Source organism: Candoia aspera, chromosome 2, assembly GCF_035149785.1.
Source record: "Candoia aspera isolate rCanAsp1 chromosome 2, rCanAsp1.hap2, whole genome shotgun sequence".
NCBI classification, from domain to species: domain Eukaryota; kingdom Metazoa; phylum Chordata; class Lepidosauria; order Squamata; family Boidae; genus Candoia; species Candoia aspera.
The window spans coordinates 148,162,242-148,178,724 of NC_086154.1; the positions used below are offsets into that span (position 1 = coordinate 148,162,242).

The 16,483-nt window shown below is 43.8% G+C and overlaps 1 protein-coding gene across 3 annotated transcripts in view; it reads right to left on the minus strand.

The window, feature by feature from the left end:
• Positions 1–895: 895 nt before the first annotated feature.
• PRICKLE3 (prickle planar cell polarity protein 3) overlaps positions 896–16,483 on the minus strand; it is a 29,848-nt gene continuing 14,260 nt past the window's right edge. For all 3 annotated transcript variants that reach the window (XM_063294145.1, XM_063294147.1, XM_063294146.1), the window contains 5 exons: positions 12,963–13,100; positions 7,498–7,701; positions 4,522–4,708; positions 2,588–3,121; positions 896–2,476 (listed from right to left, as the gene is read on the minus strand). In XM_063294145.1, the coding sequence (XP_063150215.1) occupies positions 1,827–2,476; positions 2,588–3,121; positions 4,522–4,708; positions 7,498–7,701; positions 12,963–13,100 (1,713 nt within the window). In that variant the 3' untranslated portion in view covers positions 896–1,826. The remainder of the gene's footprint in view (positions 2,477–2,587; positions 3,122–4,521; positions 4,709–7,497; positions 7,702–12,962; positions 13,101–16,483) is intronic.

Consider the following 16,483-nt stretch of genomic DNA (forward strand, 5'->3'; position numbering starts at 1 on the left):
CCTCTTCAGTCAGTAACTAGGTAGTACTGTACAGACACACCATCAGAAGGAAGCTTCTCTGCATCTTTAATGCTGCAGAGTAGTCACTGTATTTCTATGTTTCTGGAGGTCTGCCAAATGAGTAACATCCTACAAATCCCAACTTTTATTTATTTAAAAATAAAGTTTCCATTTCTTACAGCTACCCTGATGAATTCAAATCTGTGCAGATTCTGCTACCCAGTTTTCCCAAAACCAGCTGCTGTCTTTCACCAAGGGTAGATTTGGCAGTCTTGGTAGAAGAGTCAGATCCAAACTGTTTACTTCTGAGTAGCAAACTATAGGTTTTTAGGGAGAGGGCATGCCATACATACTTACATTTCTTTAAGCCATCTTTCAATGATGGGTTAGATGCTAGTAAGCAATCTTTGGTCCGCAAATTCCCTTTTCGTAGACCTCCCCGAGCCCAGTCTGATGATAGCTGAAAAAGGGTTTATTTTTCTGCTGTGTTGACACCAGAAACAAATGAAACCTACAATGTAAGCCCTAAATTAGGTGTACCAAGTTAAAAAAAAAATCTTACCCATTTTTAGAAACATTTCAAATGCAACCTTGGTTGCCAAAAGGTTGCCAGCCCCTACCATGTAGGCCAAGGATAATCAACCAGATACCCTACCAATTTCCAGATGACAAGTTCCATAATCCTCGTCCACTGATCATGCTGGCAGAAGCTGATGAACACTAACCCAAAACAATTGGAGGGCCACAACTTGTCCACTCCCAACAGAGGCCACTGTAATGAGAGAATCATTCCTTTTCCCCAGTGCGGTATAACACCCACATCCCTTTCTTCCTTCTACATTCCTTATTAAGACCCAACACACTGTAATGATCCACTGCAGTACCAAAAAAGAAGTATTTTCATGAAGTTTATTTCAATTCATTTAAATTAAAACTCTTAATTAGAAAAAAAATCAAAATTTTTAAAAACTGCAAACTGGAGAAATGCACACAGTGCAGAGGGACTAGACGGGGGGAAAATGAATCACAAGTCCAGTTTGATTAGGAAGATGTATTGTGGGGTTTACCCCATAAAAGACACCTTGTGCCCATGTTCCACTTTTAGTGTGGGAAGCTGGGGAACAGTGTTCAGCCTCACTCAATGTACGCACACAACCACACATACAGACACACGCATATCACTACCGAACACCTTGCTACTAAAGGAACAGTATCCCAAAGCTTGAAACTTGCTACCTTGCTAGAGACTTACATTAGTAATAGCAACTCGAAGGATCAAGGGCCAAGGATCACCCAGGAATGGTGCAAATATTCAGAGGTCACAGTAAAAAGGTCAGAACCGAAGTGCAAGGGTTCCCAGGTAAACAGCTGCTGCTCGAAGGTCACAGGGCACAGTGCAGAGGTTTTCAGGACCACCGCTTGAACTTTCAAGAGGACAGAGTTAAAGCTGTGTTCAGAGGTCACAGTCGAGAGGTCAAAAGGCCACCATGGAAAATAAACTACCACAGTTCAAAGACCACCACAGAGAGACAGTTCAAGATTCTTCACACAAGGGTCACGTCTAAAGATCAGAGGTCAGTGTGGGGAAAAAACAGCGCTCAAATCTCCCTGAGGAAAGGTTTCACCAGAATCAGCGGTCACGAAGAAGACAGACGATGAAGAGGTCACTTTCCGAGGAGAATCCCTGACAAAGAGGCATGGGTCAAGGAGGAGGAAGGAATGGCCAGCGGCTTCAGCGGCCCTCAGACAATGATCAACATTTCACGGTTCCGACAAGCCCCAAAGCCTGACCGCGACTGGACCGCAATGGCAAAAGCTGGGACGGCTCAGGCCACCACGCAGTTCTTGTCCCGGACAACCCCCAGTCTTCGGCGCTGCCGCTTACGAGTTGGTTCAGTGGGCGGCATGACCTCTGGGGAGCTGGCTCCGCCACGCAGATGGGGGGGCAGGGGTATTGGCTCACCCAGGAAGTAGCCTTCTTCCTCCGAGGATGAATCGGAGGAGTCAGAAGAGCTGAAGTCCCATCCCCGGGGCGGGTAGCGCCGGTGCCAGGCAGGAAAAGCACTCTCTGAGGCTGAATAGGAGAGGTTGGCTCCCCTCCTGCCCCCCCCAACCTTCCTTGGCCTCCAGCCCTGGCTCCCCAGGTTGAGCGAGTTGTCTGAAGTGGAGCGAGGGTTTCCTCGGATGGCACCCCCCTTCTGCAGCAGTGGGGTCTCCAGGGAGGTTTGATCGGGGCCAGGGGTGCCAGGCTCTCCTGAGACTAAGGGTTCCCGGAAGCTAACCCGGGGTACTCCCCCCCGGGCAAAAGTGCCCATCCCGGGCTCCGTGCCCTCGCTGAGCCGTGGCCAGGCAGAGGCCTGAATTTTGGAAGCGGAACTGCTGCTCCAGTCAGGGATTTTGGAGGAAGGTGTCCCCAGCTCAGGCATGGAATGGCGCAAGGGGGAGGTGCGCTGGAAGCGTGGCTGGAGCTTGGTCCCTGAGGAGAAACAAGATGATTAAGGGGGGGTGCTGAGTCGCAAACCTAGAAGCCTTCCCCAAGTAGCCCTGCGCATCTGCAGCAGTCCTGTCCCATTTGGCTCTACCTCACCTGTTCCTGGTTCCTGGTCAGTGGCTGGTGGCAGGCAAGTAGATGTTCCCCGGGAGGCCCGTTCCACTGGCGCCTCACAACTCTGGCTGCAGCCGGATCCATTGCTGTCTGGATTGGAGAGCTCCTCCATTTCCATGGGCTCCTCCTCTTCCTCCTCCACCTCCTCTTCCTCATCCCCGGGCATGCCGCTCCAGCTCCTTCGGATCCTCGGGATAGAGTCCGATGGTGCTGGCTGCCCCCCAAAGGAAATGGAGCGGGTGATGGAGGAGGGCGATGAGCCCTGGGACTGAATGTGGCGCTGCTGCCAGCTGGTCCTCCGAGCATCCTGAGGGCGGGTGCTTTGCAAGGCAGAGTCACAGGAATCTGAGCCGTTGGGGTCTTCGCCTAGGCTGCAGGCCCGGGAGCAGAAGATCTGCCCCTGCTTGGGCAGGAAAGGCTTCCTCAGAAGAGGTTGCTGGCAACGGGAGCAGCTGAAACAGGCATCGGTGGCATGCCAGTGCTGGCCCTCGTAGGTCATCTGACCCTGGTCAATACCTGCAGGGAAGGGACAAGGCCAAACCATTGGATGGAGTCAAGCACTATGTCTCAAAGCCCACCAAGGCTGGAGGGTCATCTGCTTAATCCCCTTGCCAATGAAGGTGATCTATTCCATGTACAATATGTTCCTGGGCATGTCCTGTTTCCAGACGCTTGCAAAGAGGCTGAAGAAGCTGCTCTTTTTAAATGGCAAAAAGCATTCTCTGTTCAAAAGACCCGAGACCTGTCACTGAAACCATGTTCTGGAAAAAGTATTTCCTTCCCTCACTTAAAGCACTGCCAAAGCCAACACTGAGAACCTACACTCGTTTAGGAAACAGAAAGCAGGTATCTTTGCACCCCTGCTAGAAAACCAATGATGGAAGAACACTTCTGCTCCAAGTCCTTCTACTCAGATCCAGTCCTGTCTATTATTCTTGCAAGCAAAATTAAAATAAATCCTAAATCATCTGTCTGAAAATTGAGTAACTTATGCCCAAATAAAATTTAGGGCCCATGTCAGTTTTACATGTGTTCATTCACATTATACCAAGGCCTGACTGTATTTTTGGACTACAGGAACCAAGACTTGTAGAAAACCCTCCATGTTGTGGAGTCTCCAGTTGCTACAAACAAGCAGTAAACATCTGAGCTTTACACATCATGCTGCAATGTGGGTAGATTAACCATGATTTGTTAAATAAGCCATTCTTTGCTGGTTTCACATACTGTACTAAACCTTGATGCATGGCATATAAACCAGAATGGCTGGTTTGAGTTCATACATTATACTTGAGTTTTTTATAAAAATAATAAAGGTGGGATAATAAATACATATATACATACATACATACATACATACATACATACTACAATGTGATATGTCATATTATGCCTTGGTGGGATATGGGATTCTGGGGTATCCAATGGTTTCACTTTTGGTACTAGTCACATGTGTATCTTCATAACTTCACCACTGCGGCAGGACTGGGAATTTCTAGTCCAATTGCATCTTTGAAGAAAATGGAGGCTTTCAGGAGACTCTGGGAGCCTTGTCTTGCCTACATTCCAGTGTTTCTTAAACTTTTTTCTCTCAGGACCCCTTCCCACTTTTTAAAATTATGCAGGACCCCAAAAGAGCTTTTGTTTGCATAACTCATTGATCTTTACCATATGATAACTTTATTCATATTTACCATATAAAAATTAAAATTGACGCATTTGCTGCCGCTACTGCTTCTCATAATTGTTTGATGGGATTTTAATATTGTATTATTTTTCAACATAGGCTGACAAATAATTTTGATTCTGCAGACCCCTGAGAGGGTCTTGGAAGACCCCAGGGGTCCAAGGACCACACTTTAAGAAATGCCGCTATAATCTAATCCTCCCATTCTCCAGGCACTGGGCTGTCTTACCAATGTGCTCCCCACACGTGTCGCAATATTCTGCATAGAGGCTCTCATAACAATGGCAGCAATAGGGGCGACGTTGGCGCATGATGTATCGTTGCCCACCCAGTGCCTCCTCACACTCAAAGCAGCAGAAATGGCGCATGTGCCAGTGACGGCCTTCAGCTTCTGTGCATTCATCTGCAAAGATAATCTGTTCAGGGAAAGCAGAGAGATGGGTCCGAGGAGGAGACCATAAAAAAAAAAAAATTAAAGATTAGGAGAAAAGTCCTGCAGCACTAAAATTTGTTCTGAACCTCAACACACTGCAAAATGTTACAACCTTTCACAAGTACCCTTTGAACTTTCTGAGCATAAGTTATTTTTATTGTAAGCTGCCTAGAGTCACTTTACTGTGAGATGGGCAGCTATATAAATCTGATTAAACAATAAATAGATAGATAAGTAATTCTAAAAACTATCCCAGTTTCATTGATTTGCTTTTCACAGACTGTCCAGCAGATTTGGAAGTGGGGATAGAAGGGTAGTCTTCAAGGGATAGAATTTCAAGAAGCAGAAGGCACCAACATACAGTATCAAAGACTTCCAAAATTTTAAAATTAAATGGTCAAAATCTTGCTTGTGTGCACAATCTCATTAGGCTGGGGTTTCTCACAAGATCTCAGGGAAGATTTCTGGGTTCTTGGAGGTGAGGTCACCAAAAATAAAAATGTTGGAGTGAGGTCACCAAAAATGTTGGAGTTCACCTGAAATGTTTGCCACTCCCTCCCAGGAAACCACAGACCTAAGAAATGCAGAGAGCTGGTTTCAGATAGAGCTGCTACATTAATTTGTGGGTTTACCCTGTTTATGTGTACTCTGGAAGAGAAAAGGTTTATATTTAACATCTTGGTTTCTGCCAAAATCCCTTATGCTTTACCACTTTTCTCCAAGCCTCATTCAATTGTTTTAATATCAGCACTGGGTTGGAAGTAAAGACTGGTTTTGGACCTGTCTTTTCTTCCATTCATGGTAGCAAATTATATAATTATAAATTCCAGGTTGTTAAAGGAGAAAAATATTGGTCTATCCCCCCTAGTCCACATTTGCTTCTTAAAACAAAGCCATCTGTTTCTTGGTTCAGAGGTTGAATCCATATATTGTGGATAATCCATATATAAGCCAGGATATGTTTTAACCATGGTTTATTAGTGAGGCTAGAATCGCTTTTATAGACTATCAAAATAACCATGGCTTGTTCAGCTCCCATTACTTCTGCTACTACTCAGATACCATCCCAAATATCTTTGACTCTAAACAGCATTTCTGCCAGCGTTTTGAGCCTGTTTATTGTATCATTTGTTCTTCTCCCATGAGTTGGTGTGGAAATCTGTGGTTTTATGGAATCTTTTTGTGGGTACAGAATCTGTGAGAGTCTGGATCTATATTGGACCTATGTATTTGCATGTACATGTTTCTAGGTTTATCTGTGTATTTGGCAACATTTGGTACCAGTTTGCTTCCGGGTCCAATTCAAGGTGTTAGTTATTACCTTTAAAGCCCTACATGGCATGGGACCAGGGTACTTGAGGGACTGTCTCATTCCCATAACATCGACCCGCCCCACCGATCAGGCAGGGAGGGCATGCTACGGACCCCATCAGCAAAGGAATTTCATCTAGCAGGGTCCAGGAGGCGAGCCTTCTCTGCAGTGGCGCCCGCCCTTTGGAATATCTTGCCCCCAGAGTTGAGACGGGTCTCCTCGCTCCTGGACTTCCAGAAGAAATTGAAGACCTGGTTCTGCCGCCTTGCTTGGGATGGGGAGAGCGATAGTTCCACCTGGGGGTGGCTGGTGCCATAGCACCCTTTATTGATTATGGTTCCACCTCTGCTTGGATTTTATATTTATTTTCCTTTTTATATTTTTAACTATAACTTAGGTGGATATGTTTTTACCTTTATTTTATTGTAAACCGTCCAGAATCCCCCGATGGGGGAGATGGGCGGTGATATAAATTTAAATAAATAAATACATAAATTTTGTGAGAAGTTATTTTGGATATGGGACTGTGAGAGGTATGTTTTGTCTATGTTTCTGAGAGCGGTTGGTGGGGATAGCTTTTTATGCTGGGAGTGTGTTTTGTTTCTGTGAGATGGATAATTTGCCATGCTCCAATGGGACAAATAAAGGGTTTGCCATAACAAAGTCAGATCCTCACATTTCTCATTTGTTCCAGAAGAAAGGGGCACTGAAAGAATAAAAAAAATGCAGGGATGGGGGCAGAGAGGAAAACAAAATCTAGATTAGCCAGAAGAGAGATGTCTTTCTTAATCTCTCTTCCACTGTACTTCTGTAGGGTGGCATGAAATTTGGGTAGAGGATAAGTTCCAACATAAAGAACAGTCATAGTTAAAATAAGCCAGGAACCAACTTCAAGTCATGGTTTTAAATTGTGGCTGATTGTAAAACACCTAACATTGTTTGTTACCTGAGGTGGGTTTGCACCTTTAAACAAACCATAGGTAGACTAAAAAATCCTGGCTGAACGTTATGTGGAAACCAAGCCATAGTAAAGTCTTCACTGTAAAGCAGTGTTTCTCAATCACAGCGACTTTAAGGCCTGTGGACTTCAACTCTCAGAATTCTGGGAGTTGAAATCCACAGGCTTTAAAGTTGCTGCGATTGAGAAACAACACTTTAAAGCAGGGTTTCTCCACCAGGGTTCTGTGAGAGGTCACCAGGGGCTCCCTGGGGATCATGATTTATTTAAAAAATTATTTCAAATTTGGGCAACTTCCCATTAAAGAGGCAAGTTTTATTCTTATTTCAAGGGTTCCTCCAGGGTCAAAAGGTTGAAAAAGGCTGCTTTAAAGCATGCAAACCTAGAGTATCCCCAGCTGACACAAACAACCCCAACTGCCCGACTTCCACATTTTCCATTCTAGGAAGGCTTCCAAAGGCCTCTCTGGTGTGCTCCATGGAGCTTGGCTGGACCCTCTCACCTCATCACAAGCTTCGCAGCGCGGCTTGAGGCGCTCGGCATGGTGGCGCCCACAGTAGATTTTGCCCTCCTGGTAGAAGTAGATCAGGTCAACGAGGAGCTCCTGGCAAGTGCTACAGACAAAGCACTGGGGGTGCCAGCAGGCACCATGCCCGGCTCGACTGGCAAAGACCGCAATGTCCCCACCGCAGATCTGTTTCCCACACTACCAAGAGAAGAAGAACAAGTCAAGAATGTAGGAAAGCCAGCACAATGGATTCCGTTCCCAGCACTCCTTTAGGTGAGGCGTATTACGCTTTCTGGATTATATGTATCAAGGGCACTCCGAAGTCACCCATTTTTGCTTTTTCCCACAGAGAGGCCATAATTATGGCATACGTAATTGTTTCAGGGCATCCAGACTTTCCACCCTTGGGTCAGCTGTCCTCTGGGGGTGATACATTTTCCGAGCGCTCTGACCACATTAGCATACTGAAGAGAAAAAAATTATCTGGCTGAGAGGAATTCCAAAGATGCTGGTAATCTCTGACATTTCATTCCATTGAAAACATTTTATCAGAGGAGCTCTTCTTAACTCTTTGAAAGCTTATGATACTTTATAAGTAGGCTTACCATATGTCCCGTTTTGAACGGGACAGTCCCATTTTTTTAACATTTCCAGACCATCCCGTTGTTTTAATATAAATGTCCATTTTGTCCCATTTTCTTAAAAACCTTACTTAAAAATTTGAAAGTCCCCGCGAACCTGTCGGAACGCAGTCTGACTTTGAGTGGAAGTGGGGGGCAGCTCAGCAGAAACGGCAGGAAAAAAGCCGCAGAGCTCAACCCGGCGGGAAACCTAAAAAGAAAAAAACAGGATCAGCTGATAGGCGGTGATCAAAGGGCAAGCCGATTGGCTCCTGCCTTGAAATGGCAGGAAGAAAAGAACGTAATAGCACGGCCAGAGGAGGAACGGCTTGTTGGGGACAACCGTTCACTAGGCTCTCCGGCCCAGCCTTGCCTCTCGCAAACGAAGGAATCCAAAGATTCCCAGCCCGAGAAAACTGGAGAAGTTCCTGCCTGCCGATCCAGCCCGTTGCCCAGCCCTGCCCTGTTTTGCCATCCCAATGTCCCATTTTTAACCCTATCCCATTTTGCCATTCCAATGTCCCGTTTTTGTCTCAAGGAAATATGGTCAACCTATTTATAAGCAAAAGAGGAAATAAAGAGTAAAACTGGAAAATGTCATTTCCCAAATCTCAGTCCTAATTTAACAAGGCAAGTATATACTGAACAGACTTGCTGTGGCTGCTCCTATGTATAGTTTGTATTCCATTTTATATATATTTATGTGTGTGTGTGTGTGTGTGTGTACTTTTCACTTAGGTAAATTTAATGAAAGGTGAACGTGTTCATTTAGAATGAAATAAAACAATAGATGGGCAGGTTCTTTCTTTAACTTTGCTTATTAGCAGAAGAGGCATATGCTAAGGCAGGGATGACCAACCACTGGGCCGCGAACCGGTACCGGTCCGTGGCCTGTTAAGAACCAGGCCTGTTAAGAACCAGGCCACACAGCAGGAGGTGAGTGGTGGGTGAGCAAGTGAATTTACAGCCTGAGGGTTTACAGCTGCTCCCCATCGCTCGCATTACAGCCTGAGCTCCGCCTCCTGTCAGAGAAAGCAAGCCCATTGGCTGCTATCTCCAAACGGCACGAAGAAAAAAGAATAAAAGGTCAGAAAAAAGAGGAAGTACCTGAATCATCCCAAAACCATCCCCCCTCCCCCATCTGTGGAAAAATTGTCTTCCATGAAACCAGTCCCTGGTGCCAAAAAGGGTTGGGAACTGCTGTGCTAAGGGAAGCCAAGAGAAGCTGAAGTACCTGATGTTAGCACTAGATGTCAGGCTTGCTCCATCAGTATATTTCTTTTTCAGCTACAGCAGTGTTTCTCAACCTTAGCAACTTTAAGATATGTGAACTTCAATTTCCAGAATTCCCCAGCCAGTTTGTTGGCTGGGGAATTCTGGGAGTTGAAGTCCACACACTTAAAGTTGCCAGGGTTGAGAAATTGAGCTACACCATGCCCTGGCAGTTCATGTTCTCTCAAAATCAGATCATGACATGGCACTTGAAATAACCCTAATTCTTTAAATCTGTGAAAGAAGCAAGGCAGAGCCAACCTAGGGTAGCTGATTACATATTAGGATTGCCCTGAGCAAGAGCACCACAGGCAGATTGAAGCCGGGGATAGCTTCATGCTTTTACACTTTTCCAAACATTGCTTTCAGTCTGAAATCAGAACCTAAAATTTAATTCATGGTGCAGCTGTTTACTCCCATATTTCTTCTTCACAGGTTTTTATTTTTCTAAAATCATTCATTTGGTAAAAACCACTGACAGCTAATGCAGTATAATAGAACAGGCTCTAGGGTTTTCTTTAGATTTTTGTCAGCTTGTAGTGTTGCAAAAATTTGCAGCAGGTGAACATGCTAAACTCAAAACCTGGGTTAACTAACAATGCTGAGATGACATGCTATACTTAAACAAATTAACCATGTTACGGCTCAGTGTTGATAGTGATGGTGCTCACCTACTACAGTAAGGCAGTGGCTGGATTTCCACACCCACTGAAGGAAAACTATCCACCCCCATTTTAGTGTAGTGTAAGGAATCATGCAAACCTAGCCACTGTCTACCATTTCCACTCTATAACAGCAGGTGTAACATAATGTTTGAGTGCATGGACCACCAGGGACTGAGAAGTATTATGTTCTGAAAGCCATATGACAGATTATATTATTTGTGCTTTCCTTTTCCAAATGTATAAGTAGCTATGTTAAAGTGAGTCATGGCTGTAAATTGATTTCCTGCTGAAATCCACTCCCTGGCAGCTGCCATTTGCAGTGCTGCTTACTGAGAAGAGTCAGGAAGAAGAGGGGCCTTTCGGCGCAGGAGACCCAACGCAGAATTTGTTCAAGGTTAGTGCCTTGTGGCTGCCCTTTTCTTCAAAATAAAAGTGTGCTCTTGTTCCTTTTTTGCCCACCCACTAGTGATAAAATCTCATGTCCAAAAAGTTTTTGCTCAACAGCAAATACATGTGCACAGGCAGATTTTGTGAACTTTTATTAATCAACAACTCAATTACATGAATATTAATCAACTCAGTTACTTGACTATTGCAGAGATATAGCATGTAAAGAGCCAGTTCAGTGTAGTGGTTAAGACACCAGGCAACAAACTGGGAGACCGTGAGTTTTAGTCCTGCATTTGGCACAAAGCCACCTTGGGCCAGTCCCTCTCTTTCAGCTCTAGGAAGCAGGCAAGGGCAAGCCACTTCCGAAAAACCTTGCCAAGAAAACTGCAGGGACTTGTCCAGGAGTCAACACTGACTCAAAGGCACAAAAAAAAAAAAGCATGTAGAATGCATTCAAAGATGTCCTTGTTGTGATTACAGAACTCACCGACAGGCAAAAACTTTTTGGCAGGCAAAAAAGAAACAAGAACAAAAGTGTCCAGTTTATGTATACAGTGTGGGTTTGCATGTCACACTAAGCCAAAGCCAGACCACACTGTGGCTTAATGCAATGTGCAACATTAAAAAAGAGCAGAAACTGGTGTTCATCCAAGGGAGCAATCTGGTCTTGGCCAGGGGCTTTTCTCAGCCCTGCTCCCTATAAACCTTTCACTTGAAGATCCAGAAGATCATGGATCTTCTACACAAATCATGGTTTAAACTACCCCAAACCATTCCCTATCTGAAGACTAAAGCCCAGGAAAATCCTTACCATTTGATTCTACTAAAGGCAGAAACTGCACCTAATATCTCAATATGAATAGCATTATTAATATCCAGAATGAAACCACAACTGATTAAGCACATGATCTGACTAAGTAGGGCTACAACATCTGAGCTGCAAAAATCCCTATGACCTGTTAGTTATAGAACAAAGATCTAGATAAAACCTGATATTAAAGGGCTTAGGCACATGATTGGGAAATCTGCCTTTTAAAGGTCACTTCCCCATTAGGGACTTAAAGCATCTTCTAGAGTTATCTAACCATTTTTGCACCATTCTTGTGCAAAAATAACAATAATGACAACCAGCTTTGCATCATTTCAACAACAGCAGGATGAAACTGTGATGTTATTGGTGACTACTGGGGAATTGGTCTAAAAGTCCCAAATTCCAGGGATTAGCAGAAGCCAGGGATCACTCAAGCTTTAGCTCCACAAAGCCCCATTAACACCAGGCAACATTTCTGGAATGCATGAACAAACAAAACAGAGCAATCAGGTGCAGAAGGCCCTATGCTAGGCAGATACTCCTGAAGTAAAGGAAAAGTCCTCCAGGGTCAAAGACTGTAATTTACAGGGAAGGATTACACTGTACATCTTTCTTTTTCATGCTTTTTTGAATTTACAATAAATGAGGCTAGTTTATACTTTATGAGTTTGTAATAAAAGAAACCAAAGCAGCTTCCTAGACTCACTATTAGTGAGTCTAGGGGATTAGTGATAGAGCCCCAAGTCATACAAGAGTCTCTGAATGAAACTCTACAAAGTGTTGAGCCTTCAAGGAAACTGAAGTGGCTGGTGGGTCCAACAGCTGCTACAGCCACCTGAAAGGAATCCTCCTTCCTTGTCACCCTCCTCATGGCAATGGGAGGTTCCTCTGAGGAACCAGAAGGATGGTGCCACTCCCTTTTCCTCCTGGAGGAAATATGAGCAGACAGGCAAGTAGCAACACTACAGGGGGGACTAGAAGGATGCTCTTCAGGCATGCCTTAGCAGCTGCCATAAATGCCAACTCCTCCAGTCATTGTAAAGATTCTCATGACATGACAATTTGTTCACAAAATCCTGTACGAACGAGACCCATGACAAGAGCAAAAGTGGACAATGAACAGAAGTCCATCCAGTGCTCTGAGAATCACCAGGAACGGTAAGCATGGACGTGTTCTGGAATCACCCTAAAAATTCTGGTTCTGATTCAATCAGCCACTTCTAGGGTAATCCAGGTTCAACACAAAAGACTTAAGGAGCCATGATCAGTTAATAAAGATTTTTACTCTGGTTTTAATCTGAACTTTACCAGATTAAATGTTTCAAGGAAGGTCTGTGTTTGAGAATGTGCCATCCGGACACATCTAAAAACCTGAAAGTGAGGAAGGAGGCTACAATTTGGAAGGGAGGAGTGGCCTCTTCTCCTCTGAGGCTCAGCATGTTGGGAAATGTGGTGGAAGCAACCGAGGGTAAGGGAGAAGTGGTAGGTGGGGAAAAGGCTCTTTCTTCTCATTTGCTACTTTCTCCCCCCTACCCCACCCCTAATCACTTGCTATTTTTAGATGCTGGGCAGAAAATAGAGTTTCAAGACCCTACTGCCAAATGTGTAGCTTGACTCAAATTATTTCTCCCAAGAATTTTTAGAAAATCCATTCTTCTTGAACTGTTTTACATTGATAGGGTACAAAATGAAGCCCCATACCTGTTCACAGATGGCTCCAGTTATGGTGACAGGAAAGAGCCGGACAGTTCCTCGGCCAAGGTTCTCTCGTTTACGCTGCTGCGAAAATGATTTCAGCTCCTTTGCCTCCTCCTCTTCTAGGGAGCTGCAGTACTGAGCCTGGATAAAGGTTTGACAAGGAAGGCAACGTGGTCAGGAAAGGTCAAGATTTTTTGTGCTGATGCCTCTGGAGCCAGGTGGCTTTCAGTTCCAGGAGCACTCAGTATGTGTGCTCCCAAAAGGAAGGAAGAAAAATCTGGAATAAAATTCCAAAAGGGGGTAACTGGCTGATGAGCTCCTATTCTGATCCCATACAAGACCAAACAGATAAAAAGGGAAAGAAGGAACAGTGCTATGTGGTCTTAGAGAAGTTGAAGCCCCACAAAGAAGAAAATAATTGTTAAAACCACATAGCAAGTTGGAAGGAGATGTCCACCTATTCAGTGCAAATCCTAAAATCTTTCCAGTCTATTTTTATAGAGTATAGTACCGTATAAAACCAGGACCCTGCCCAATGAGTTAACAATTTGAACTATTATTTTATGTACTGATGCCTGAAAGATCACTTTAGTTAAGCCCATTTGTTTTCCTCTCGGCACTAAGTTGCCTCTCAAAGTAGTTTCAACCCCATTTTCAAAGGACTAAAATTCAGTTATAAATAAGCACACAAATCAGTCTGGAAATGGCTACCAAGTGTTGTAAATTTTATGCCCTTAACTGCAACCACGAACACAAATCCTACTTACATCTCTTTCCAATCTCCCAAGTCTTCACTGACAATGGTTACAGTCCTTCTTAAAACAGCAATAACATAACCAATAGATCAGGTTTGCATACATAATTCTCATCAGCAAGGGATGCTTTAAAAAAAAACAGGAATCCCTAGAGCTTTCAAATTGGGTCTCCAGGCTGAGTCCTGGAGAGATGGGTCTCTAAAGAGCTCAGGCCCCTAAGCTCTCCAATATCCATTCTGGATGACCACTAGGCTGCCTCCCCTCCCATCAGAACTTCTGTGCTTTGAACTGAGTAATTTTCACATAATGCAGTTTGCATCAAATTCCAACTTTGCCTCCTTTTCCCATCCCACATGTCCTTCCATGCCTTGGTTCCCACTGGAAGGACAAAACACAACAGCTAATCAGCCTTGAGGTTCTAGACAACTCAGAATAATGTTTGCCTAGAACATGGTATTGGAATTATCAGGGGTCAACTCAGCATTGTCTCATAAGCATAAGGGGTCCTTCTAGTAAACACATCTCTATTGTGCTTGTGGGATGTCACATGGGTCACCTGATTTCCACTTCCTCCTCCTCCTTGGGTTTGGGGATTAACAATCTCCATTTTACCTCTTGGGCACATCTGCAAGTAGGAGATGCTGCAGAATGCAGCTCTTGTCCTTTCATCTCACTTGCACACACTTTCTATTCCACACAGAAAGTGTCTACAAAGAACCAGTGATGAATAAGTGCTTCTTACTGTGAAGCTACTTGTATCCAGATCTACTGAATACATGTAAGCTACTTTTTTTTTCCTCTTCATCTAACTACTGTGTGAAGACTGAATTTTATTTCTGAACATAATTAAGCTTAATGTGCAAGTTTGGCTAAAGACATCTGTAGCAAGGATGAGAGAAAACAAAAAGACAGAGATGGGAGAAGGAGAGGAGGGTGAAAAGGGGATGGCAGAAAGAAACAGAAAGAAAAAGGGTAACCCCCACAACACATTGCCAGCACTCAGCCCCAAACATACTCCCTCTGAGAGAATGAAGATCTCAGCCGAAAAGAAATTCTACAGTTTTTGGTCCACGCAATGCAGATACCAAGGGAACAAATTCACTGCTTGCAAATGACTGATTCAAGCAAGTGAAACCAGCCCAGGTCAGGGCAACAACTAACCAGCCACAGATCATGGGATCCCACAGCACCAGGTTACCCTATCAAGCCCCAGGGATCTGTTAGGCCAGAAGATAGAAGAAATTAATTAAATCTTGTCCTGAGACAATTTTATATTTTTACATCAGTCTATAGGCCAGGTTGGTGGTTGCCCACAAGTATGGGAAAGCTGTTAGGTTACTGACCTTGTGTCAACAAATCAATTCCTACTGCCTGGGAGGCAAGGAATTTCCAGGGAGCTGCTCACAAACATACTTGGGACTCTGGGGATTGATCAGAAAACTGTATCAAAGAGGGCCCTTCTCAAGTAAGCTCTGAGCCTAACAATTAATTTAGCTCCTTGAGAGCTAAAAAGGGTGGAAAAAAGAGATTTAGCAGAGAATCCTTCATCTATTTATGGTTTGAAACTGGCAACCTCTATCAAGGTTTTTTTCAGAACTCTGAGATGCCTGGGGACAGAAGTTTATTTGAATAACCTGCACTCCCACACCCTTTCTTCTCACTGCATTCTGTGTGATTATGATACTTAATGATGCTGATGTCCACTTAAGTCAACAGCCCAATAACTGGAAGGGTGTGGGGAAACCTGAAATAGATCTTGGCATTATATTTTAACGAATTAGTTTTGCTGCTTTGGATGAAAAATAGTGATCCACCCGATCACTGCAGATTAAATTATACTTCAGGCCTCCTTCCATGTAGAGGGCCCCAGGCAATTAATCTCCTGATCATCTCTTTTAAAAGACCTTCTCTATTTAACTTCTCAGTCACAGTTATTATGGGGAATAATTGTCAGTCCTTTCAATCTGCAGTCCTTTCTAAGTACAGAAATACAGAACAAAGTGCAAAGTCCTAATGTTTTTAATTTTAGAAATATCACGTTTCCAATTCTTACTGAAATCATACAATCAAGACATAGTGAAAGCTCCAGAGATGGGGAGGGGGCGCATTCAATGGACTGCACCATTCCCCTATGTACAGCAAAAGCAGAATAATATACCACGATGATAAATAACAATACCAGCCTTATTCATAGGTAATCATATGCATAATGTATACTGTAGAATTATATCCTGGTGAGATATTTTGAAAAGACACATATAGAAAAGATAAAGTGCTATGCATCGCTAGCCTAATGGGCATCACAAACTGCAAGAATAATTATGTATGCCTTTTCTTGGTGATTATCAGCCCTGCCACCTCTGGTAGTTTAAGCCCAATTATTTAGACTGCAAACAGAGAAAAGGATTGTGTAAATGGCCTTCAGAGCAGATAGCTGCCAGTGACTGACAACCCAGCAGGTGAGAAGGCAAAGAAACTAATCTAGCAAAATACACAAGATCGATCTTGGGGAAATTCCTTTCTGATTCAGAGGGTGGCAATTGTTTTTATTCCCTTGTCTTCCAGTGCTCTGTATTTTATTTTACTGAAATTTTAAATTGTTTTTATTGTGAACTGCCCAGGGTCCCCTGTATGGGGGAGAGGGGCGGTGATTAAAAATCTGATTGATTGATTGATAAATAAATAAATAAATAAATAGTTTTAACTCCTTAGACTTCCCTCTGTGTGCATGCTGACAGGTCATGAGGTATTTGGAGGTTTTAAGTTCTG